Source organism: Geotrypetes seraphini, chromosome 2 (genome assembly GCF_902459505.1).
Source record: "Geotrypetes seraphini chromosome 2, aGeoSer1.1, whole genome shotgun sequence".
Taxonomy (NCBI): domain Eukaryota; kingdom Metazoa; phylum Chordata; class Amphibia; order Gymnophiona; family Dermophiidae; genus Geotrypetes; species Geotrypetes seraphini.
The window spans coordinates 177563378-177591000 of NC_047085.1; the positions used below are offsets into that span (position 1 = coordinate 177563378).

The 27623-nt window shown below is 42.3% G+C and overlaps 1 protein-coding gene across 1 annotated transcript in view; it reads left to right on the forward strand.

The window, feature by feature from the left end:
- LOC117356032 (1,25-dihydroxyvitamin D(3) 24-hydroxylase, mitochondrial-like) overlaps positions 1 to 27623 on the forward strand; it is a 325542-nt gene that overhangs the window by 249258 nt on the left and 48661 nt on the right. Inside the window, exons 6-8 of the mRNA XM_033935282.1 lie at positions 5814 to 5910; positions 6461 to 6552; positions 12858 to 12969. Coding sequence (XP_033791173.1) covers positions 5814 to 5910; positions 6461 to 6552; positions 12858 to 12969 — 301 coding nt within the window. The remainder of the gene's footprint in view (positions 1 to 5813; positions 5911 to 6460; positions 6553 to 12857; positions 12970 to 27623) is intronic.

Genomic DNA, 27623 nt, shown 5'->3' on the forward strand with positions numbered 1-27623 from the left:
AATGACTGTAGCATTGAGGAGGGAGCTGGCCTGAAGGTAAAAATCAGAGGGAGGCACAGAAGGGAAGGAGGGAGAAGGGCGTGTTGGGACTTGAGAGGGAGAGAGAACAAACTTAGGGCGAATGATGGAAGATAGGAGGGAGGGGCATGAACTTAGGACACAGAATGAAGGGAATGAGGGAGGGGAGTATGAGCCAGAGTGAGGGAGTGAGGGAAAGAAATGCTGAGGCGAAGGAGGGAATAGAAAAGGGAGAACTGGGTGTTTGAGAGAGGGAAAAAGATAGTGCACATGGGGAGATGAAGAAAGAGGAGAACTGTTGGGCAGAAAGAGGAGTGAGTGAGAGAGAATTATTGGACATGGTGGTGGGAGAGGAGTGAGATAGAGATGCATGGGTGTGGAGAGAAGGGGGAGAACATACTGGGTTGAGGAAGCCTCCTGGACTGTTTTTTGTTTGTTTGTTTTTTAAGTACAGAAGGGGAGGGTATTAAAAGAAGTGCCAGATTGGGCGTGGGGGGAGAGCTTATGGGGCCAGAAACAGAGGACAGATGGAGAGAGAGAGAGAGAGAGATGGGCAATGGTCTGAAGGGAGAGAAGTTGGACCTGGGGTGGTGTGGAGGAAGAGGGAAAGAGATACTTGAAGAGAGAACTGTTGGGAAGAGAAAGGGAGAAATGGTGGAGAGGGAGGCAGGCAGGCAGTCAGGCAGGGGGAGAAATGGGATGGGGGAAGTTGGGAAGAGAAAGGGAGAAAAGTTGGTTCTAGGGATGGAAGGAAGGGAGGGAGAAATGTTAGGCCTGTGGATGGAAGGCAGAGAGATGCAGCATCTCTATTTTTTCCCTCCATTTCATTTTTCACCATGAAGGGGGGAGGGAAGAAGAAAAACAGAAGTTTCAAGTTTAATTAATTTTAATATACTGACCATCGATGTGCACCTGGCTGGTTTACAATGCTAAAAATAAAAGATTAAAATAAAGAGAGGGAACAAAATGTTGGACCATGGGGATAGAGGAGGAGAGATGGACCCATGGGAAGGCAGGAGGGAAGAGAGCTGGGATAAGAAGATATTAGGCAGGAAAGAAAGAGACAGGAAATTATAGCCTGACCAGTGGAGAGAGGGAGGATTCTGAAAGTGGTGAGCCTTGTGGATGAGGTCAAAAGGGAGATGACAAGATGAGTGAAACAGCAGTGAGTACAGTGGTAGACATGTGGTAATGGGGAGTAGATAGAAGGAAATAGGAGGCTGGGAAAGGAGTGAAATGGGAGAGCTAGGGACTGAGAGAAGATGGAGAATTGAGAGGTTGCTGAACATTTAAAAAAGAAGAAGGGTGAGAAAGAAGGCAAGATTTGAGTGGACAGAGGTAAAAAAAGAAAATAAAAAGTTAAGAAAGCTGAAAGGGAAAAATTAATACGTTGGAGACAGGCATAAGGAGGAAATGGAACAAGAGAGAAGAGGAGAAAAAAATGGACAGCAGACACTGGAAAGAGAATTAGTTGAAGATAGACAAAAAGCAGAAAGAGAAACTGGGACCAAAATGATGGAAAAACAAAACATCCAGACAATAAGGTAGAAAAAAATTGTTCTATTTTGAATTTATTAACTGGAATATGTTAGCTCTGGGATATGTGCATCACAATTATTTTTGTATTCAGTGGCATAGTGGCAAGTGCTGTGTTTCACTACAGGGGAAACATTTCTTATTTTTCAAACCAAAATAATTGCTGGAATTTATTATGGCCAAAGGGGGTGTGCGAGAAGGGATGATTGGCCCAATAGCGATGTCCGTAGTTTAACAAACTGGCTGTTGGGGTTTTCCTTCTGTTTTCCTAAGCTGTCCTTAAGATTGATATATATTTCTTAATTTGTTATTTTCTAATCTTAGATCCCTCCAAATTGTGAACTAAATAATTAATTATTATTTCTTGTAATGCTATGTGCAACTATAGTGGGAATTTTTATTTCTAATTTGTATTCAAGTAGAAGGGCATAATCAAAAGAAATGTCTAAGTCCCCTTTAGGCCTAAGTCCCTAGACACAGAAAGTAGGCAGCAGGGAAATGTCCATTCTCAAAAAAAAAAACATCCAAAATAATTTTTTTTAGAATGGCCTACCCCTACGTGCAGCAGTTTAATCACCCAGACCACCACTACATCTATCCATAAAACACATTCCCAACCAAAAAATTGCCCAAGTCCCAAATGCCCAAAACAAGACCTTTTAGGCAAAGGAGGGACTAGTCATTCGCATAAAAGCAGGATTCTCTAACCGGCATCTGTTATAAACAACACCAGTTATATAATAATAATAATAATAACAATAACTTTATTCTTGTATACCGCATTACCATGGAAGTTCTATGCGGTTTACAGATGAAGAGACTGTACATTTACAGCGAAGTTACATTTTCGGCGATGCTACGTTTACATTTTTGGCGATGTTACATTTACGGTGGTTATTTTACAGCTAGGTTACATTTGCAGAGAAGTTACATTTGCTGAAAGTTACATAGAGCGGTGTTACATACAGCAGAGTTACTGCCCCCTCCCCCCCCCACGATTGCAGCAGGAGAGATGCCTAATCTCTTCTGCTACAATCCTTCCTAACCTCCCCAGCAGGAGAGATGCTCCCTCCTGCCGGTAAGCGGTGCAGTGGGGGGGGGGGGGATGTTCAGATCGACAGGAGAGATTGAGCATCTCTCCTGCTGGTAATCAGGGGGGGGGGGGGGGTTCAGGGTTTGGCTTGGCTGGAGAGATTGAGCATCTCTCTTGCTGGTAATCGTGGGGGGTTCGGAGTTCAGGTTGGTAGGAGAGATTGGGCATCTCTCTTGCCGTGATCCTTACCAGTGCGGGGGGGGGGGGGGGGAGGGGGGGAGGGGTAACAGGTTGCCTGGGCTGCTGAGCTGATTGTGGCCTTATTCAGAACTTATACCTGTTTTGACCTGGTCTAAGTCAAAACGTATAAGTTCTGTCTGACAACCTGTCAAACCTTTTTGGTTATGGCTGCCAGATGACTAAGTCTAGGTCGGCCTATCTCCCGCCCTATCCACTCCTCCAAAAAACCCACTTTTCGCTCTAGGTGTACAGAGGCAGGGTAAAGGTCTAAGCTGGTTTTAGATAAACCAGTTGTGATTATCGGTACTTGGACGATCTGTCTTTTTGATCAATAAAAAAAGATATTCTTGTTCAAAATTATATCATTATAGTAAAGTAAGAACATAAGAATTGCCATAATGGGAAAGAACGAAGGTCCATCAAGCCCAGTATCCTGTTTCCAAAAGTGGCCAACCCAGATCCCAAGTACCTAGCTAGATCCCAAGTAGTAAAACAGATTTTATCCTTGGAAGCAGTGGATTTCCCCAAGTCCTCTCAATAATGGCCTATAGACTTCTCTTTTAGGAAAATATCCAAACCTTTTTTAAACCCTGCTAAGCTAACTGATTTCACCACATTCTCTAGCAATGAATTGCACATCGTGTGAAGAAATATTTTCTCTGGTTTGTTTTAAATCTACTACTTAGTAGCTTCATTTCAAGCCTCCTAGTACAATTATTTTTGGAAAGCGTAAACAAGTGATTCACATCTACCCTTTTCACTCCCCTCAGTAATTTATAGACCTCTATCTTATCACCCCTGAGCCTTCTCTTCTCTAAGCTTAAGTACCCTAGCCTCTTTAACCTTTCCTCATATGGAAGTTGTCCCATCCCTTTTATCATTTTTGTTGTCCTTTTCTGTACTTTTTCTAATTCCACTATATCTTTTTTAAGATACGACCACCAGAATTGCACACAGTTTTCGATGTGTGGCCATACCATAGAGCGATATAAGGGCATTACAACATTTTCATCTTTGTTTTCTATTCCTTTCCTGATAATTCCAAATGTTCTATTTGCTTTCTTAGCTGCCGCCACATATTGAGCAGAAGGTTTTAACGCATCCTCAACAGAAATACCTAGATCCTTTTCCTGGGCTATAACTCCAAACGTGAAATCCTGCATCACGTAACTATAATTTGGATTCTTATTTCCCACATACATCTCTTTTATTTGCTCACATTAAACGTCATCTACCATTTTGATGCCCAGTCTCCCAGTATCATAAGGTCCTCTTGCAATTTTTTCACAATAAGAACATACGAATAGCTTTACTGGGTCAGACCAATGGTCCATCAAGCCCAGTAGCCTGTTCTCACAATGGCCAATCCAGGTCACTACCGTGTTTCCCCCATTATAGGACCTCCTCCTTTAGTAAGACACCCCCCTTTTTTTCCCCACCTTGGAAATATAAGGCCCCCCCCCCCCGAAAATAAGGCACTATTTGGCAAGCATGTCTTGGCGATCCAGAGTACTGGTACAGTACCGTATGCGTGGTCACACAACTTCCTGCTTCCGCTGTCCAGGAAAACAAGCCCAGGAACAGCCTCTGTACACCAAGGCCCTGATTCTCCAAAAGTGCGTCCCGATTTTAGGCAGCTGTAGACGTCCTACAGCTGTCTAATCAGCCAATCGGGATGCACGTTTTAAAAAAAAAAAATGCTCCCCAGGCAGGCCGCCCAGGAGAGGCGTCCTATACTAAACGCTGATTCTGTAACCGGTGTCTTTAGAGAATCGGGTTAAATTAGACGCGGCCGCTATACTTATGGCAGCAAGGGATCTCCCTGCTGCAATATGTATAGCGGCCGCGGTTGTTGCGGCCGCCTGTCCCATCACCGACAGGAGAATGCCTAACTCCTCCTGTCGGAACCCCGAGCCCCCTCCCCCCCCAAACTCGTAATCGCCGACAGGAGGATGCCCAACTCCTCCTGTCGGAACCCCGGACCCCCCTCCCCCCCCCAAACTCGTAATCGCCGACAGGAGGATGCCCAACTCCTCCTGTCGGAACCCCGGAACCCCCTCCCCCCCAAACTCATAATCGCCGACAGGAGGATGCCCAACTCCTCCTGCCGGAAAGCCCAACAACCCCCCGCCCCAACTAATCTCCCTCCCCCAACTAACCTTTCAATGTTGGTCAGCTGGACGGGTCTTGCTGCCGTCCAGCCGACGGGTCTGCCTCATGGAAATGAGACGGCACGCCCCTTCCCGGCTCATCCCCGTTAAATCTAAGGCCTGATTGGCCCAGGCTAGGCACCTTGGCCAATCAGGCCTTAGGATTAGTGGGGATGGGCAGACCCGCTATGCCTAAGGCCTGATTGATCCAGGCTTCTACAGCCTGGGCCAATCAGGCCTTAGATTTAGCGGGGATGGGCCGGGAAGGGGCGTGCCGTCTCATTTCAATTCTATCAGCACTCTGGGATGTATACCATCTGGTCCAGGTGATTTGCTACTGTTCAGTTTGCCAAATTGACCCACTACATCTTCCAATGTTACAGAGATTTGTTTTATTAATTGGTGTTAAAGTAAGAAAATGTTACTTTCAATAGCAAATGTATGATTATTAAAGCATTTATAAAAATAATTCTAAAAGATCAAGCAATTAACCTTAATAAACTGTTTAGTAGTCTAACATAAGATTTTCCTTAGATGTCTCTTTTTTGACCACCAAGACAAAAAATATATAATTTTACCACATAGATTTTAGTGATTGACTAAGGGCTCCTTTTACAAAGATGCGCTAGCATTTTTAGTGCACGCACCGGATTAGTGCACACTAGCTGGAAAACTACTGCCTGCTTAAAAGGAGGCGGTAACGGTTAGTGCGTACGGCAATTTAGCGCACGCTATTCTGCACGTTAAGGCCCTAACGCACCTTTTATAAAAGGAGCCCTAAAAATGTTAAGTATCACTGTTATGTATTAAAACTTTTGTATTTGTGATTTCTTTAGGTCATGCAAGATTTTATCATACATATCAATAATCTCTGTCACAAGAAAGGCAGTGTCGATGACATATACTTTGAATTAAATAAATGGTCATATGAAAGTAAGTTTACTAGAACTAAATCTTTGCTCTTTTATTCAATATTGATTGATATTCAGATGCACCTGTCTGGAAGGTAGGAGTCCTGCCGGGATAAATGCTGCTCAAGAAGGCCAGATAATACCATTGAAAATCTTTACTGATCACTCTGGCACCATCCAATAGTGTTACGATGATCCAAGGGCGGAACCAATGCAGAGCAGAAAGTTATATGGGTACCACCACCACTCAGCATTGATACTTGAATGGCACTGGATATCAGTGGTACTTGGAAGATTTTGGCAGTTGCTTTATAAGATAATCAGCACAGATATCTGAGTGTGGCCTAATACTGAAAATCCGAGAACACAGTCAATTTAAATGCCACAGCCAACATTTGAAGTTTCCAAGTTTATTTAGCATTTGATAGCATTTGTATTTATTCTGTGTTTGAAAATTGGTGGGGGGGAGGGGGGAGGTATAAATTTAGATCCGTTTAATAGCCCACTGCACCAAATTAAACATGGGTACATTTAATTTCTCATTAATCTCTTCTCATTTTTATATTTTCTAGCAATATGCTTCATTTTCTACAACAGAAGATGCGGTTTGTTGCAAGAAGCCTATGGAGAAGATGATCTGAAGTTTATAAAGTCTGTCAAGGAGGTATAAAACTCATTTTAATATTAGTAATCAGAGAGGGGGGTCATCCAATGTCACCCCAATGCCCAAGTTGAAGAGGCAGGATACTAATGATTTCTTGTGTGGTCCAGGATAGCTTGGAAGTTCTCCTAGGCAGTAGGTTAAATAGGAACTTTGAGTTTATTTTCAGTTCAATGCAGGGCAGTGCAGTAGATCCTCAAGTTGTTTTCCCCATAGATGCAACCAGTGCAATAAAGCTGACCAAGCCTTCCGTTATTCAGCTTTGTGGGTTGGAACAGAGCTTCAGGTGGGTGACCCAGGCTATTCAATATTTGTGGATTTCCTGATCAAGACACATGAGTGGAGTAGAACGGGTACAAGTGGATCGATTTTTCATTCCGTCAAAAATTACAAAGACTAGGGGCTCCTTTTGTTATTGAGAAAGCCACTGCTTGCCCTGGATCGGTAGCATGGAATGTTGCTACTCTTTGGGTTCTGGACAGGTACTAGTGACCTGTATTGGCCACTGTAGCTACTGGACATGATGGAACATTGGTCTGACCCAGTAAGGCTATTTTTATGTTCTTATGTTATTAAATTGGGTCCTGTAAAGCACCAGTTACAGGGTTATTTGAATGGGGCTGACTCAGTTATTATGAGTTGGATTTTTGGAAGGATTTGACATCCCTTTTCAAGGTCCTTCAAACTTCTTCTTAGCAAACAGCATGACCATACACCACAAAGCTACCATTAAGTCACCACATTTTAAACTACAAGCAGGCCCTCCAAAAAGGAACTCATCCAAATAATAAATGATAGTATCCCACCCAGATACCCACTGAAATACTCAGTGCATAAACATTGAGAAGGTCTCAAAATAGACACAGGAAATGGACCATCCCATGGGCATACATCGATCAAAGTAAAACTGGTCCCAGAATCGAAATGCTAACAAAGGAAAAGATTTCAGATGCACTGGCAGCAAGTGGAAAGCCGATTCAGTATCTGCTTTTGCTATAACCACTTTGGGCCCCAAATGCTGCAGCGTTTCCACTGCCAAGTCGATTGAGGCATACTGCACAGAACTAGAAAGCAAGGCAAGGTGTTCTTCTACCATACTGCACAGAACACAATCTGAGAACATTGAAGGAACTGACAGTATGCCTGAAAGGATATGACACTTTATGAATCGGGAAGAATGTACCCACAGGGCAGGATTAACCAATAGGCCAAGTAGATAGATGCCTAGGGCCCGAAATGGTCAGGGGGGCCCGATGAAGGAGGACATCAACATTGTTTTTTCCAAATGGTGATGGACCCCTCCAGCATCGATCAGCAACGCAGGTCCCCCCAAATTCGGAAACGCTGGCCCCACCCCGATCGGCAATGTGGGCCCCCCCCCATCGACGTAAAGTAAGGCAAGCAAGCAACGCGGGTAAGAAAGGCAACGGGAACTGTAATTGTGCTTGCCCAAAGCTTCCCTCTGATGCAGCTTCCTGTTTCCGCCTGGGCGCATGGTAGGGTGGGGTGGGGCAGGGGGCCCAGTGTACTTGTATGCCTATGGGCCCTCGACAAATTAATCCTGCCCTGCGTACCCGGGTCATTTTGGGGAATTATTCTCAAGGGAGATACCACAAAGTCCTTCAACACAGGATCAGGAAAAGATCCCAGAATGTGACAAAGTTGTAACTCCTTCTCTAGCTTCTTATGAACCACAGCACAGTGAAGAGACACAGGTTTTTTACAACACTGAAGTGACAAACATGGAATATAAGAACATAAGAAATGCCTCCGCTGGGTCAGACCTGAGGTCCATCTTGCCCAGCAGTCTGCTCACGCGGCGGCCCAACAGGTCCAAGACCTGTGCAGTAATCCTCTATCTATACCCCTCTATCCCTTTTTCCAACAGAAACTTATCCAATCCTTTCTTGAACCCCAATACCGTACTCTGTCCTATCATGCCCTCTGGAAACGCATTCCAGGTGTCCACCATACATTGGGTGAAGAAAAACTTCCTAGCATTTGTTTTGAAGCTGTCCCCTTTCAACTTTTCTGAATGCCCTCTCGTTCTTGTATTTTTCGAAAGTTTGAAGAATCTGTCCCTCTCCACTTTTTCTATGCCCTTCATGATCTTGTAGGTCTCTATCATATCCCTTCTAAGTCTCTTCTTTTCCAGGGAAAAGAGCCCGAGTTTCTCTAATCTCTCAGCGTATGAAAGGTTTTCCATACCTTTTATCAGACGTGTACCTCTCCTTTGCACCCTTTCGAGTATCGCCATATCCTTCTTAAGGTACGGCAACCAATATTGTACGCAGCATTCTAGATGCAGATGCACCATCGCCCGATACAATGGCAGGATAACTTCTTTCGTTCTGGTTGTAATATCCTTCTTAATTATACCTAGCATTCTATTCGCTTTCTTAGCAGCCACTGCGCACTGTGCCCCCGGCTTCATTGACTTGTCCACCATTACCCCCAAGTTCCTTTCTTGGGTACTCTCATTCAGGGCCGCCATCAGGGCAGTACTACCGGTCCTGCATTCAGGGGTCCGGAGCTGACAGGGGGCCCGGGCTCCCCCAAGGTCCTAGGCAGTGTTCTAAGGCAGGGGCGCCAGTAGCTCGCCAAGGCAAAGTGAGTCGATCACCCAGGACTCACTTTGCCTTGGTGATCTATCGGGCCGATCAGTCTTCCTCTCCCCGACATCAATTCTGCCGTCAGAGAGGAAGTTCGGTCCAGCCAAACGCTACCTGGCTGGGCGGAACTTCCTCTCCGACAGCAGAATTGACGTCGGGGAGAGGAATGCTGGTCGGCCCGAAGCAGGGAGAGCATGCGTCGGCGTCGGCTTTGGGGGCCTGTTATCCATTGGTAGGTCCTGTTCCCCGATGGCAGCGGCAGTGGCAGTGGCTTGGGGAACGGCAGGGAGAAAGAAAGAAAGGGGGCAGGCAGGGAGACAGAAGGAAAGAAGAGAAACAGAAAAAAAGAAAGGGGGCATGAAGAGAGGAAGAAAAAGTTGGGGGAGGGAATGAGGTGTGGAGGAGAGGAAGCATACAGGCTGAAAGAAGGGAAGAAAGATTGGATGCACAGTCAGAAGAAGAAATTGCAACCAGAGACTCATGAAATCACCAAAGGTAGGAAAAATGATTTTATTTTAAATTTAGCAAAGTGGAGGCAGTATTACCACAGTTTTCAAAGGAATTTGCCCAAATAACTTAATAGTTAACTGGGTAAATTCCCAGAGATGAAAACTTCCCTTCACTTACTATGCACAGTTCTGAATTTATATCTGCTGTCTATATTTTACAATATGGTCCCCTTTTACTAAACCGCAATAGTGGTTTTTAGCGCAGGGAGCCTATGAGCGTCAAGAGCAGCGCTGGGCATTCAGCGCAGCTCCCTGCGCTAAAAACTGCTATTGTGGTTTAATAAAAAGGATGGGGGGTATATTTGTCTATTTTTGTATGATTGTTACTGAGGTGACAATGCATAGTCATCTCCCTTGACCTCTTTGAAAAAAACCCAGAATAGGAATGATAATTAACATTTTCTCAGCGTATAGTGTGCTTTGTGTTTTTTAATTTTATTGTTGGTAGATCATTTTGACTTGGTCATTTTAAAGTAGCTCACAAGCTCAAAAAGTTTGGGCACCTCTGAGCTAGAGCGTTGAAACTGTGTATTTCTATTTTATCCCCCCTTTTACAAAACTGTGGAGCGTTTTTTAGCGCCAGCCGTGGTGGTAGCAGCTCTGATGCTCAGAATTCTATGAGTGTCAGAGTTGTTACCACCGTGGCTAAAATCCACACTACAGTTTTGTAAAAGGGGGAGGGGTTAGTTTGTGATGACATATTCCATACTAGGCGAAGGTGTTTTCTGTGTTCTGTGTGTTCGAAAGACATGGTTTTCTGTTAGGATTGACGGTGTAGGATTGATCTGTGCTGGTCTGGCTTGTTTAGTTTTACAATGGGTGTATTGATGTACTGCTCACTGCAATATGTAAGATGCTGCCTTTTCCTAGGTACTCATGTGTGACGTGTGGTTTGTTACTAAAAATCATGTTTTTCTTACAGATGGGGGGGAGGTGCCCAAAAATGATGGGCCCCGGGTGTTACATATGCTACGTACGCCACTGTATGTAAAGATACCAGAAAGCTGGCGTAGCAAAAACTTTAAGTAAATTGTTATTCTTCTAAGTTTTGAGTATTTAACCCTCCCACAATCTCACGGACACTCGTTTCAAGTTTATTGAGATTTTGATTTAAACGCAATATCAAATATTTTCAATGCGTATAACAAAAATAAATTTTGGGAAATAAATAAAACCATTTGAACAATAAACATACAAACATATCCATAGATGATTAAAATTACATAAGGAGTACAAGGATAAACTACATTTGTTTAAAAATGCGTTCTCCGCGCCTGCTCATAAATTTGTTGACTGGAAGGATCCAGCAATGTGGCCAGATGTCATTCAGGACAAAGACAGAGAAAGAATTGTGCAATTTGGATTAATGATGGAAGATGATTTAAAGCAAATGGCACAGTCTATGAGTAAAGATCTTGACGGACGTTCTTTTTATGAATATCTCCTCTATGCCAAATCACCCAATGGATGTGAGAAGATTTTAAGGGACTGGTGGAGCATTAGCAGAAAAGTATGTGTGTATTCGGCCCATGGAAGAAGGGAGGTGGGGGGGAAGGGGTGCGTGGGGGGCCCAATAGGATTGCTCAGTAAGGGGCCCAGAAATTTCTGATGGCGGCCCTGCTCTCATTCAATAACATCCCTGCCATCGACCTTGCAAAGAGATGCCAAATCCCTCCAAAAACCCAGCTCTTAATAACTGAGCTACCTTCCCATTTAAATAACCCTGTAACTGGTGCCTTGATAGGAAACAATAGAGGCTATCACTATTTGTGACAGAAGAGAATCTAGTTTCAATGTGACAAGGCAGCAGGAAATGGTAGGGAATAAAAGTTCAGGAGAGAATTTATTTTTTGTGCACGTGTGTGTGTGCGAAGGAGTGTGTGTGGCGCAGTGGTCGGATCTACAGCCTCAGCACCCTGGGGTTGTGGGTTCAAACCCCGAGCTGCTCCTTGGTAAGTCTCTTAGGGCTCCTTTTACAAAGGTGTGCTAGCATTTTTAACGCACGCACCAGATTAGCGCGCGCTAGCCAAAAATGTACCGCCTGCTCAAAAGGAGGCGATAGCGGCTAGCGCACGTGGCAATTTAGCACGCGCTATTCCGCGCGTTAAGACCCCTAGCGCACCTTTGTAAAAAGAGCCCTTAGTCCACCATAGCCCCAGGCACATTAGATAGATTGTGATCCCAACGGGACAGATAGGGAAAATACTTGAGTACCTGATTGTAAAACCACTTAGATAAAACCTCGATAAGCAGTATATAAAACACCTAATAAACATGAAACTTTGGCACCACTATGAGTTTAGGCACAAGCCTATAACACCATGGAGCACGCAGGCATGAGTTTTGATGTCATGGGGCAAGCCACTGCTTACCCTGGATCAGTAGCATGGAATATTGTTACTGTTTTTGCCAGGTACTAATGACCTAGTTTGGCCACTGTGAGAGCGTGCTACTGGGCTTGCTGGTCTGACCCAGTAAGGCTATTCTTATGTTGTTATGGGAAAGTCTCAGATTGGATCCCTAATAGCTAGTTTGTCACTGACAGGCTGGAGAGGGGTGAGAGAAGAAACGTTATTGTTAGGCTATTTTAATGTCATTGTTCTTGTTACTTGTGGTGTTATTCAATAAAGCTGTGGCTAATGTTTTGCCAATAACAATTTTTAGGGGTTCTTTTACTAAGGCGCGCAAGCCGTTTTACACACGCTAAACTCTAATGCATCCATAGACTATAATGGACACGTTAGCGTTTAGCACGCACTAATATTTAGCGTGCGCTAAAACAGCTAGCGCGCCTTAGTAAAAGGACCCCATAGCAGTATTTTATTGAGGCCCTCTTTTGCTAAGGTGCGCTAAGCGTTTTTGCGCGCGTTTAGCGTGCGCTAAATCAACATGTGCGCTAACCGCTAACGTGTCCACGTTAGCATTTAGCATGCGCTAATATTTACCACGCGCTAAAAAGCATAGCGCACCTTAGCAAGAGGGGGTGAGTGTTTGGAGTTTGATGTGGTAAGGTGGTGGTGGAAGTGCCAATGTTATGTTTATTATCCTGGTAACATATTTTCATACTTTGGGTCCAAAAGCATATAAAAATATATAAATTGGTATACAAACAGAGATGATTCTAGCTCTTCATGTTTATCGAGTACAACTGACAATTGAAGAATGTCATTTTTTTTTTATACATCAGATAATGAAATATTTAGGCCCCTTGATGGTGACCCCTGTCAATCTCCACAGAAAATGTAATACAGCACAATGGCAGAAACATACCCAAGCATGGGATGACATATTCATGACAGGTACTATAAAATGTATTAGTATACTGGTATTAGTTCTTGGACAAATATTTTTTAATGAGGGAATGGGAAATAGAAAAAATATTGTTGTAACAGGTAATTAAGCTGTAAAGAATGAAAAAGTAATTTTCCTAAAGTCATATACTGCTTTAGTGGTGGATTTGGGATTAAGGTATAGAAGATATCACTCTTGGGGATTATTTTGGAATTTTTGCTTGGAATTTTCTGGTGAAGTTGGGATTAAGGCCCCCTTTTATCAAGCTGCTTTAGGGTTTTTTAAAAAATTGCAGAGCGCTGCAGTGAAACCTCCAATGCTGAAAGAAATTCCGTGAGTGTCGGAGCTTTTACTGCAGCGGCCCACAATAAAAATTCCTAACACAGCTTGATAAAAGGTGCCTAAGATATAGAAGATATAACTCTTAGAGGGTTATTTTGGAATTTTCACATGGATTTTCTGGAATTTTCTCATAGCAATTCTTAATTTCCATGTGAAAATTCCACCATTTTCATGTGGAAATGACGTTGACATGTAAATGATGATTTTAAAAGGGCTCAATTTACATGTGACGTCTATAGCATATAAGAAATTGCAAGGGGATATGGTTTGTTTGTGGCCTGGGTGGTTCTTTTTTTTCCCTTTCTTCCCCTATCTATACCTTTCCTGATGTTGTTCCTCCCTAAAATTTTTTTTTTTTTTTTTTTTAATTTAAACAAATGTAATTTTATCCCAGTAGTCCTTATGTACTCTTTACTGTCTATGGATATGTTTTTATGTCTATTGTTTAAATAATTTATTTATTTCCCCAAATTTTAATTTTTGTAATACGCATTGAAAATATTTGATATTGCGTGTAAATCAAAATCTTAATAAACTTGAAACTTAAACTTGAAAACTTCAGATATCTACACATGTGGAGGGGCATAATAAAAAAAAAACACATCTAAGTCCCCTTTTGGCCTAGGCCCTAAACACTGAAAGTAGAAGCAGGGAAAATGTCCATTCTCAAAAAAAATGTCCAAAATGAGTTTTTTTTTAATAATGGCCTGCCTCTACGTTCAGCTGTTTAAATGCCCAGACCACCACTATGTCTACACCAACAACATATAGTCAACCAAAAAAACCCTAAGTCCCAAACGCCCAACACAAGGGCTTTTAGGTGAAGGAGGAGCCAGTCTTTCACCTAAAAGCTGGATTCTGAAACCGGTGTCTATCAAAAAGAACACTGGTAACAGAATCCCCCCCCAGCAATGATTGCGGTAGGAGAGATAGCCAATCTCTCCTGCCGCGATCTATCCCATGATCGGATCGGGCAGGAGGGAGCCCAGGCCCTCCTGCCCGAACAACCCCTACCCTCCCCGACATGATTGGGGCAGGAGGGAGCCCAAGCCCTCCTGCCCCGGTGACCCCCCCTACCCCCCCATCTCCACTAAAATATGGGCAGGAGGGATCCCAGGCCTTCCTGCCCCAAAGCAGCCCCCCACGTCCGGCCCCCCTGCACCCCCCAAACACCCTCCACCTGCCGACCCGAGAGACCTTCCTCCGATCCCATGCCTTCAACCCCACACACCCCTGTACCTGAAAAACATTGGCCGGAAGGATGGGTCCCAAGCCCATCTGGCTGGCTGGCCAACCATCCACAGAATGGCGGACCTTAGGGCCTGATTGGCCCAGATGCCTCAAGCTCCACTCACAGGTGGGGCCTGAGGCACCTGGGCCAACTGGAATAGGCCCAGTTGCCTTAGGCCCCGCCTATAGGTGGGGCCTTAGGCACATCAGCTGGGTTCTTCAGGTACAGGGGGATGGGGAGTGGGGTTGCAAGGTTGGTGAGGGGGTCTTGCAGATTGGCGGGTGGGGGTGTGTTCAGGGGTGTGTTCATGGGTGTGGGGGTGCCGGACGTGGGGGGGCTGCGTCGGGGCAGGAGAGCCTGGGATCTCTCCTCCCTGCATTTTTGTGGGGGGATGGGTAGGATGGTCATCGGGGCAGGAGGGCTTGGGCTTCCTCCTGTCCCGGTCGTGTCGGGGGGGGGGGGGGGGTGTGATCACGGCAGGAGAGATTGGCTCTCTCTACTGCCATGATAGCGATCGCCTCCCCCCAAACCATGGCACTTTGGGGTGAAGATCGCGGCAGGGCATCTCCCCTGCCGTGATCCTCACCCTGAAGTGCCATGGATCGGGGTGGGGGGCGGTCACTATCACGGCAGGAGAGATGAGCCATCTCTCCTGCCATGATCGTTGCTGTTGGGGGGGTTAGGCAAGTTGCTGGGGCTGCTGAGTGGATCACGGCAGTTGCGATAAGCTCAGCGGCTTCTTTTTCGGCACTTATTCCTGTTTTGACTTGGTCTAAGTCAAAATGTATAAGTGCCGTCTAGGCAACATGTCAAAAGGTTTGGTTATACGTGCTGTACGACTAAGTGTAGGTCGGCCTTCCTCCCGCCCTTTATATTTATAGAAAAATTCTAGATCATATTTGTAATGTCATATAATTTTCATTTGTTTAATATGTATGCATTTGTATTTCTTAGTGACTCCATTTTGTTCTTTTTCCATTTATACATTTGCATTTTGTATGTGAAACGCTTTAGATTATATTTGCAATTCATTTTTAATGTCATGGGTGGGAGATTTCATAGCAACACTAGGAAGTATTTCTTCACTGAAAGGGTGGTTGATTGTTGGAATGATCTTCCAGTTCAGGTAATTGAGGCAAGCAACGTGCTCGATTTAAAAAAAAAAAAATGAGATAAGCATGTGGGTTCACTTTGTGGAAGTGCTTAGGGGGGAGGGTCCTTAAAGTGGGCACACTTGTTGGGCCATTGGCCCTTTTCTGCCATCATATTCTATGTTTTTATGCTATTTTACATTCATATCAATTGGTTTAAATCATATCTGCAAACTTAATATATTGATTTTGTTATGTTTATATTTATGTATTTGCATTTTACATTGTATCCATTATGTTTCCATCCTATTTTTGTATTTGCCCAACAGCTTGCACTCAAATCCCTGCCAAGCAGTAGGTAACACTAACCGAGGATGGCCCCAAGCTCCAAAAATGCTTCTACTGGCTGACTAACAGATAGCACAAGGGATTGGCCTATCAGCTGCAGACCACCATCTGCTTCTTCTCCATGCAGGTAGAGCTGAACCCACAAACCGGGAAGCTCTGAACACCAGAAAATCCCCCCAAAGAAAATCCAAACAGAACTCAAATAAAATAAAGAGCAGAACAGAAACACTCCTTCAGGCTTGCGTTCAGAAGGGAAAAACTGTAGGTGGCAGTAGAGCTCTCAATGAAGTAGGAGGGATACAGAAAAAAAAAAATCCGGAATAGATTCCTTCTGCAAAGGCTCGTGGCCATGGGGAGATTACTCATTTGTCCAGAATGACACACCTATTGCACTGGAATTATGCTTAGTGACAGTGCACGTCACAGCTTTTAGACACATCCATTTAGGCCAAAGAATCTCAGACCTAAATGCTTCCACCTAAATTATGTGCAGATTTGGAGTGTTCTATATCAGTGCGCTGTGAATTGCTTGACTGAATCTGTTTGTGAGACTGCTTTATTTCTGGACAGGCTTATTTCACAGTGAACAAAAAGTTAAGGCAATTTATTTATTTATTTCTGGTACTGTAATTCATTTTCTATCCCATTGTTCCTTAAGAGCTTGGAACGGCTTACAATTTAAACATGCATATTATATTGTTGACAGGTTACAATTTGATAATTACAGAACAAGTTTACAATATAAGGTTGTATCCTAACTTGGTACAAACTAGTGATCTGGTACAAACAAATATATTGTTTCTAGGTTACAATTTGCCATAGTTATCCTTAAAAGTGCATGTTTTTTTCCTAATGTAACATATTGGAATCTAGTACCAATATACATTTCTCTGGAATCCATTGGTCATGGGCAGGCAATGGCTGTTTCTCCTCCTTTTTTGTGTGTATGGGAGCATGTTAAAACTTGATAGCCTAAGGGACATATACCTAGTGCAGGGGTAGGAAATTCTGGACCTTGAGAGCCACAGGCAGGTCAGGTTTTAAGGATATCCACAATAAATATGTATGAGATGGATTTGCATGCACTGCCTCCTTGAGATGCAAATCTATCTCATGTATATTTATTGTGGATATCTTGAAAACCTGACCTGCCTGTGGCTCTCTAGGACCGGAATTGCCTACCCCTGACTTGTGTAACTATCATTGTTTCTATGCCACGTTTTAGTAAACAGAAAAATGTTCCAGTTTTTATCTGTGAGGTCTTTTAGAATGATGCCTTTGTTATGTACTGTTCTAGCAGTTATAAGGGTGATATATATGTTTTTAGTTGTGGGGGGGGGGGGGTGTATGAGAAAAAGGAGATTTCTCTCAGGTTGTAGGGGCTGTGTTGGGAGGCATTTTTGGGGTCAGTATATCTGCTCTGGTTGATGATAACTGGGATAGGAAAGAACATGTTGAGTAAGATTATTACGTTTAAGGTATAGTATAGTAAGGCATAACTACAATTTCTTCAGACTCTGGTACTGTGCTAAAAGCCTTTTCAGACAACCAAAAGTCAATAAAGGTATCTCCCAAACAGAAAACTCACCTGTTAGTTCAAGTTCATTCAACCAGATGCTGCACTTTATGAGGCTCTCACTAGCCAACCTTAACCTCCTGCTTCTCTTCAGGACTACCTCAATTTGAAGTCCCTAATCCAGTCAGGCAAATCTCCAGTCCAAGTAAGCAAAAAGAAACGTTGATAGATTGCAGTTCTGTTAAAGATCAGCTGCAAAAGTTCCTTTTGTAACAAACAAACAAGTAACTAACAACCCACAGTTTCTCAGTCTGTGGTAATATTAGTCTGAGAGTGTTTCCCTTACCCCTCCCCCTTTATTTTTTTTTTCTAGCATTTAGTTGGTCCAAACTGAATTTAAAAGTTCCTTATGCAGTCTTAGTTTCACCAAACTTAAACTTCTCCTTTTACTCTGAGTATTATGACCCTCACAAATGACCCTCCTCTCTCCAGCCCCTTGAATTCTTTTCTTTTCTAACTTCATGACCTGGAATTCAACCCAAGAGGGTTTCTTTAGTTTTAGAGAGAATGTTACTAGCACACACCATCTATTCATTTGTTCTTCTGCCTGTAAGGAAAACATCCACAGGCTCCTCTGGAGAAGTTTTCTTTTCCTGGTTAGGAAGGGGCTCTCATTACCAGGGGCAACTTCAAAACATGGAGCAGAGCTAGCTGGGCTAGGCTCTGTTTTAGACTTCCAAGGAAATTGCTTGAGATTACTTTGCCATTCCACTTTACCTAAGCCATTCCTACTTTCTCAGTTAGGGAAGTTAAGCTTTTCAGGTCTCAGGGAGGTTTGAGGGAGGGGATCTCTTCTCTCTCCTACTGAGAGATGTTCTTAAAGACACAGGAGTGGTTTTCTTATGCTGTTTTGAGATTTGCCTGTCTCCTACCCTGTCGCAGTACATAACTTTTAGAAATGCCCATGATACACCCATTCTCCTCCCCTAGCCATGTCCCTTTACAAATTCAACAACAGTCCCAAATTAATCAGAAGTATAACTACTCAAACACAACAAAAAGGCCACCAGTAGACCTAAAGAAATATAAATAGCTCATACATAGAGACGAAGACTAAATATCTCAAGTGCCCGAAGACGGTGACCAGAGCCAATCATAGTCACTCGTCTTATATTAGGGCTATTATTGATACAACGTCTTATTTTCTCTATGAGCAATAACTCGAATGTAGAATTATAAACTGATATAGACATTAATTTATGCTGTATGATACTTAGCTCGGGTCATAAATCACGCCCGGCTTTCATCCCTGACGGAAGATCTCCATTTCGCTCTGGATAAACTAATGAGAGCTTCTTCAGGATAGCATTATGTTATGCCGATTATTCTAAAACAGAAAAATATACATATGTATGCATTATTTTGTTAAATTATTAAATTAACACCCCATATATATACAACAGGCTAAAAACAGCTAGGTCTAGCCGGCACATTAGAACTGATACACAGCACTTTTTAGAATGCACCTAAAAAGTTAGCATGTAACTTCTAATTAGTGTCAATTAGATGTTAATTGATAATTATTGGCGCAGATTGTCCTTGTTAAACAATTAAGCTATACGCACTCTCTCCCTTGGCTCCAAACTTTGTAGTCTCTTTGCCACTTTAAACTCTCTACTCAAAAGTGCCCTCACCTCCAATCCCCCCTTCACTTTCTACCCAGATTATGGCTGAGTACTTCTATGACAAGAGTAACCTTGAGTACTCACCCAGGTCACCTCCACCTTTTCTTCCTCCAGTTCATTCTGCCAACCTTCCTTCAAACCCTACTATCTTTTCTTCCTTTTCTGAAATCACTGAAGAGGAAACTGCACATTTTTTTTTTCCTCCTCCAAACTCACTACCTGTTCCTCTGATCTGATTCCCTCCCATCTACTCCTACTGTCATCTCTTTTCTCCGTCATATCCTTAGTCTTTCACTTTCCACTGCAACTGTTCCTGATGTCTTCAAACATGCCATAGTTATGTGTACACCACTCCTCAAAAAAACTCTCACTGGATCCTATCTGCCTTATCAACTTATCTTATCCAAGCTACTTAAATGTGCTGTTTGCCGCTGTTGTCTTGACTTTCTTTCATCACAAGCTACTGTATTCTTGACTCACTTCAATCGGGCTTTGCCCTCTGTATTCTCGATCTAGTTGCTGCTTTTGACACTGTCAACCACCTACTCCTTTATACGCTGTCCTCACTTGGATTTTAGGGCTCTGTTTTTTCTTGGTTTTCTTTTTATCTCTCCCATCGCACTTTTGATGTATGCAGTGGTAGATCCTCCTTCACTACTGTACCACTATCAGTCAGTGTACTTCAAAACGCTGTCTTGGGACCTCTTCTTTTTTTCCATCTATACTCATTCCCTTGGTGCTCTGATCTCATCCTAAGGTTTTCAATATCACCTCTATGCTGATGCCTCACAGATCTACCACTCTATCTACCATATATAACTCAATTATTTCAAGCACTTACCAACACTAAACCACATACTCTTGATTTAAGCCAGATCAGCACAAACAACCATACATAAGACTGCTATGACAAACTTAACCATGCATAACCATACATAAGTCTGCTATGAAGACAGCCATCTCAACACATATCTGCACACTAGTCAAAGCCCTGAATGGCAATGGACCAACCTATCTAAACAATTGCCTAACCAGGAACAACACATTCAGACCAAGGAGAACACAGACACCCTTCTCTCACCCCCAATCAAAAGCATACAGTGTATGACAGTCTACTAGCACCCAAGCAGTGAAACTAGGCCACCACATCTCCAACCTGCTGATCACAATGGCCAACCACAAAACCTTCAGGAAAGAATTAAAAACCAAGTTATTCAGGAAATTTGTCAAGTCAAATTAACCTTCTCAATATATCCCCGAACCCTAATGCTTATCTATCTTGTAATTCACTGGGTATGCCCAGACCAATTATTTTGTAATCCAGCTAAAACCGAAAGGTATTGACAGAATAGAAGACACTAATCTAATGTAATGTAATATCAGGTCCTGCAAACTCCATTTGATAATAAAACAAACTACATCTAAACATTAATATGGCACATATACTCAAATATATACCAAGATTTTGGGGCACAAAAATGGGGATCTCAGCACCCACTCTCCCCCCTCCCAGACCTGTTTCAGGCCTCCCATGGGCCTGCTGTAAGCCCTGGTGGTCCAGCAGTAAGCTGGGACAGGAGGTATCCCTCCCGCCTCCTGTCCCAGCAAACTCTAAAACATCTCAACTCCTTTCCATTTCCTAGAATTCTAGAATGCCTACTTTGAAAACCCTGGTGGTCCAGTGGTGAACCGGGGTAGGAGTGATCTTCCTACACTCCTGCCCCATGGAAGCTGATATCTAAAATGGCTGTTTCACGAGGTTTCTCATGGGAACTCATGGCAGCCATTTTAGATAGTGGCTCACACGGGGCAGGAGCATGGGAAGATCTTTCCTGCCCTGGTTCACCTCTGAACCACCAGGACTTTCAAGGTAGGCTTTCTTGAGGTCTGGGAAGCAGGAGGGAGCTGGGATGTTTTAGAGTCAGCTAGGACAGGATATAGACGGATCTCTTCTGTCCTGGCTCACCACTAGACCATCAGGGTTTACGGCATGCCTGGAGAAAGGCCTGCAAGGCATCAGGTGAGGGAGGGAGGGAGTGGGGACAGGGTACAGAGTCTGGCAGGGCTGGGTGAAGAGCCTGGCAGGACAGGGCAGGGACAGAGGAAGGGAGGGAGGGGGGCTGGGTGCATAGTCTGAAGAAGCAGGGCACTTGAATATAAACCCTTGGTTTATATTCAAATTTACCTTTTCCCTAATCTAATCTAATCTAATCTAATCTAAACCTTAAGTTTATATACCGCATCATCTCCATGAGAAACAAAGGTTACCTCAGTTTATATTCAGATGTTTATATTTGAGTATATAGAAACATAGAAACATGATAATAATAATAATAGCTTTATTTTTATATACCACCATACCACAAACAGTTCAAAGCAGTTTACAGAGGAAGAGACTGTATTCAGACATCAACATTACAGAGAACTTTCAAAATTACATTGGAATGTTAAGGTTAGTCAAGTTTATCTGGAAGTATTTTGGAAGTACATCAAGGTTGAAGTGGGGTCAGAGAAATTGTAAAAGAGATAAGTTTTGATTGACTTCCTAAAAGTTTGGTACAAGAGTACAAGAGTACAGGAGTTTGAGATGAAGTTGGTTAAATATTTGTTTCATTTGCCTGCTTGGAATGATATTGTTCTGTTGAGTTATCTCTTATAGGTACAGCCCTTTAGGGATGGAAAAGCGAACAAGTAGGCACCAGTATATCTTCTCTGTCACAGCGCCACAAACATGGAATTCTCTCCCTCTTTATTTAAGGGAGGAGAAAAATCTTGATAAATTCAAAAGCCAACTCAAGAGTTTTCTTTTTAAAGACGCTTTCAATATTTAATTGAAATGCCAATTGCTCTTTTACAACTCCCTTTCATTTTAGTCAGCTATATATATATATATATATACTATCTCCAAAATAATTATTTTGTTTTCCCTGTCCTTTGTGTTTTTACCCTTATCGGTCCCTCCTTTCCTATTATAAATTGTATTTCTTCCCCCTCTATCCCAATGTTTCTTGTTCAAATGTGTCTAGATTTTTAAAATGATTTTTATATAATTGTTAATCATTTTATCCTGTATTTTTTGTATATGTAAATCGCTTAGTAATTATGATAGGCGATTAATCAAATAATAAATAAACTTGAAACTTGAAACTTGAAGTGTATTAGTTGTGCCTGGGAATTCGAATTGGTGAGACAGATAGGTTGGGGATTAACCTGTCATGGTTTTGAAGCACAGGCAAGCAAACTTAAAGATGATCTTTGGTTCTACAGGCAGCCAGTTTAGTTTTTTGTAATATGGGCTTACATGGTCCTATTTCTTGAGGCCATAAATGAGACAGACTGCAGCATTTTGGCCGATTCTTAGTCGCTTGATGGTTTTCTTGAGAGATCCCAAGTATATAATATTGCAATAGTCTAAGTTACTTAAGATCAGAGATTGAACCCGCAGTCAAAAGGAGAAGAAATCGAAGTAATGTTTAATGGTATAAAGTTTCCATAAAGTGAGAAAACATTTTTTGTCTTGAGCGTTAATGTGATCTTCAAAAGTCAGGCTTCAGTCCAGGATGACACCAAGGATTTGGTTGTAGAATTAATTGGGTAGCCTGACCAATTTAGTCCCCAAGAAGGTATTCACGATCTTGTTATTGGGACTTGCCAAGAAAATCTTAGTTTTTTCTGAATTCAGTTTTAATTTAGAATGTGTAGTCCAATGTTCTACCTTGGTAAGGACAGATGAGTGTCCCATCCGCAGTAACTATTATTTCTCTTTCTCCAAGGAGATCCCATATGCCTATCCTAGGCCCTTTTGAATTCAGACACAGTCTCTGTCTCCACCACCTCTTCTGGGAGACTGTTCCATGCATCTACCACCCTTTCTGTAAAAAAGTATTTCCTTAGATTACTCCGGAGCCTATCACCTCTTAACTTCACCCTATGCCTTCTCATTGCAGAGTTTCCTTTCAAATGAAAGAGACTCGAATCATGCGCATTTACATTATGTAGGTATTTAAACATCTCTATCATATCTCCCCTCTCACGCCTTTCCTCCAAAGTATACAGATTGAGATCTTTAAGTCTGTCCCCATACACCTTATGATGAAGACCACATACCATTTTAGTAGCCTTCCTCTGGATCAACTCCATCCTTTTTATATCTTTTTGAAGGTGCGGCCTCCAGAATTGTACACAATATTCTAAATGAGGTCTCACCAAAGTCTTATACAGAGGCATCAATACCCCTTTTTCCTACTAGCCATACCTCTCTATGCAACCTAGCATCCTTCTAACTTTCGCCGTCACCTTTTCAACCTGTTTTAGCCACCTTAAGATCATCACATAAAATCACACCCAAGTCCCACTCTTCTGTCGTGCACATAAGCTCTTCACTCTTCACTCCCTAATCTGTACTGTTCCCTCGGGTTTTTGCAGCCCAAATGCATGACCTTGCATTTCTTAGCATTAAATTTTAGCTGCCAAATTTCAGACCATTCTTCAAGCTTCACCAGGTCTTTCTTCATGTTATCCACATCATCCGGCGTGTCTACTCTATTGCAGATTTTGGTATCATCCGCAAAGAGGCAAATCTTACCTGACAACCCTTCAGCAATATCATTTATAAAAATGTTAAAAAGAATAGGCCCAAGAACAGAATTTTAATCTCAAGAACAGTAATTTTAATCTCAGCCAGACCAACACACCCTTCGTCGCAAAACACTATGCCCAAATTTGAGCAAAAACACATACAATATCTTACCATACAATAACAGCAGTAACTTCCAGGTCTCAAATAGCAATAATCTTATCCATGAAATGTCAACATGGTAAATGTATTACTCAATCTACGTTAGTGTAGTGGAGAATTGTATATCATACACAGCAACAAAAGTTCTCCACTCTTTCAGCTAAGAGTGTCTTAAACGGAAGAAAAAGCCTCAGGTCTAATTTAAGCTGAGCAAACATGCTCAAATCTCCTCCACTCACATCATTGGCTCCAAAAAACTTCCGTACAGACTTTGCTCTTGCCGTTAGGCTAATAAGTTTCAACGTGGGGCAAAATTCGCTAATGTAGCAATGCCCTTGTAAGTGTTGAAGTCTAAACGTGGCGTCACTTTAAAGCCAACGTTTCACGGATCACTACCGCTTCTTCAGGGCTTCCTGACATCCCTCTTCTTCACACTATTGTGCCTTTTGCTTATGCAATTTCTTCTTCTGTAGTGTGAAGAAGAGGGGTGTCAGGAAGCCCTGAAGAAGCGGTAGTGATCCGTGAAACGTTGGCTTTAAAGTGATACCACGTTTAGACTTCAACACTTACAAGAGCATTGCTACATTAGCGATTTTTGCCCCACGCTGAAACTTATTAGCCTAGCGGCAAGAGCAAAGTTTGCACGTTTGCTCAGCCTAAAATAGACCTGAGGCTTTTTCTTCCGTTTAAGACATTACTCTTAGCTAAAAGAGTGGAACATGGTAAATGTTACATTGAGCCCTAAACTCCAGGTTCTTGTGATCTGGATTGACCATCATGAAGACTGGATACTTGGCTACATGGACCATTAGTCTGACCCAGTAAGGCTATTCTTATGTTCTTATATACCTGTTGAGAAAACAGGACCGCTACATTTCTCTACACATCTAGAATTATATGAAAAACACAAGTAGGCCTTCAACAAATATATAGTAAATAGTAAATGATGGCAGATAAAGACCTGAATGGTCCATTCAGTCTGCCCAAAAGTTATACCCATTAAAAATACATGATTATATAAACTAGTCTCTTCAGTGATATAATGGTTACTGCGGATGGGCAGACTGGATGGACCATTTGACCTTTATCTACCATAATGTTTCTATGTGCTATGTTAATCTACGGAATTCAAGATGTAAAAAAATGTGCATTTTCAAAAGCAGACATATTCCAATTAATAAACACTGTTCTGTCCTCACCTTATGTGGGCATTTGCTCAGTTTTTTGTGTAAGAACAAGTTTAAGTGTTTATGTTAAGATGTATAAGTAAGGTATGCTCTGTGGATTTAAATCTCCACAAGGTTTTGCTTCTCCCAGAGAGCTAGGCTACATCTACAGTGCATAAACCCTTCTTCTTCTTCAGTCTGAGAGAGAGCAGTTGCCATATTTGTAGACCACATGGCTGCATGAGAACCTGAGCCTAGCATTATTCTCCCACCAGGTTTTCTGCATTTATTTATAACAATCTAATACAGTTTAGGTTACAATATCTAAGGGCTCCTTTTACTAAGCTGCAATAGCGTTTTTTGAGTGCACAAAATTTTAACATGCGGCTAAAACTAACGCCAGCTCAATGCTGGCATTAGCATCTAGTGCGCAAGGCAATTCTGCGCGCTCTATGTGCACGCTAAAACCGCTATTACAGCTTAGTAAAAGGAGCCCTAAGTCTGGAGAACAGTGTTATTTCCACAAGGTATGGACATGCTCCCAGCTCCTTTTTGAGTAGGAGGGGCTTCTAAAGTAAGAAGATTCAGTGACAAAGTTGAACTGCCTTGAAAACATCAGTTTTAAGTGCTTATTCTTTACTCATGTTAAAGAAAGTTGTACAAGAACTTCAAAGTTTGGCTGATAACACTAAGATTATAGAAGTAAGGGTTAACTGAATAGGAGCTTCATATAACTGCCAATATAACTCAGAGTGAGTTCAATAGTGTTTGTCAATTCAGAGGAGTCCTGTTTTCAGTGCAAAGCCTGAGGAGATTTCAGTGAGGAAATCTCCAAAGACTGTCCAGTAAAGCTATAGTCAGCACAAACACAAAATAAAATACCTTTTCTACCTTTGTTTGAACATTTTATTTTTTCATTTTATTTTGTCCCAATGTTTCTTTTCTGCTTTTCTCTGACTTGTTTCTCTCTTTGCAAAGTTTCCTGTCCATTTGACATTTCTTCTTTCTTGAGTTCACCATCAATCTTCCCTCTGAATCTCTATCTAACCTGTGCAACATCTCCCTTCTGTGTCCCTGTACATGCCCAGCATCTACCCTTTCAATGTTCCCATCTTCCCTCTTTTTCTAGCATTATCCCTCCCTATCCCCATCTCCCTCCTTTTCCAGCATTGCCCCTCTATGATCCAATCTCCCCCTTTTTTCAGCATTGCCCTCTTGGTCCTAATCTTCCCTTTTATCAGCATTGCCTCCATGTGTCCTTATCTCCCCCTTTTCTACCATTGCCCTATATGTCCCCATCCCCATTTTTTTCAGCATTTGCTTCATGTTTCCCCATCTCCCTTTTTCCAGCACTAATCCTCCCTGTGACCACATCTCCCCTTTTCCAATATTGTCCTTTTCTGTCATGTTTCCTGTTTATTAAACATACGCTTCCTGTTTATTAAGCATACACTTATAACATAGTTTAAAAGCAAATTACAAGTATAAAAAAGGGGTAACAAAAACAATTTGCACATACCTTTACCAAGACAAACAGACTTACAGACCATGAAGGGATAGTAGGTAGAACTACATAATGTAGAAAAAGGCAACGTTGAAGGATCACATAATGGGAGGGGCCTAAAAAGCATGCTAAAAACAGCAAATCTGCAGAGATGCATTCGATTAGTGAATTCTAATTTGGGGAAAGCATCTTTGAAAAGAAATGTGTTCGAGAAGCTTTTAAATTTATCTAGAGCAACTTCTCCTCTGATATATCCGGGCAGTGAATTCCATAATTGAGGCACTGCTACTGAAAATATTTCTGCTCGTCTTGTGCCGATAACTTTAAGAGAGGGTACAGAGAAAAGATTTTGGTCAGTGAACCATAGAGTTCTGGATGGAGTGTAGGGAATCAATAACCTGTCTAAGAAAGTAGGAAGATTAGTTTGACAGATTTTAAATGAGAGTAATGCTATTTTATAGGTGATGCGGTGAGATACTGGCAGCCAATGAACATTTTCTAAAAGAGGTGTTACATGATCATACTTTTTTGAATTTGTTATGATTTTTATTGCAGTGTTTTGGATAAGTTGAAGTCTCCTTATTTTTTGGGGGGGATGATACCTTTTAATAGAGAATTACAATAATCGAATTTAGAAATAACAAGAGAGTGAATAAGTATATTGAGTGCTGATGGTTCCAATACTTTTGCTAGTGCCCTGATCATGCGTAATTTGTAAAAGCAGCTTTTTACTGTTTGGTTTATGTGATCTTGGTATGTTAATTTATGATCTAAAATAACCCTGAGGATTTTTATGCTTGTGACTTGTTGTAGGAGCATATTGTCAATTTTAATTGGTTCCTGTAGATCAGGGGTCTCAAAGTCCCTCCTTGAGGGCCGCAATCCAGTCGGGTTTTCAGGATTTCCCCAATGAATATGCATGAGATCTATGTGCATGCACTGCTTTCAATGCATATTCATTGGGGAAATCCTGAAAACCTGACTGGATTGTGGCCCTCAAGGAGGGACTTTGAGATCCCTGCTGTAGATTCAGGGGAAAAT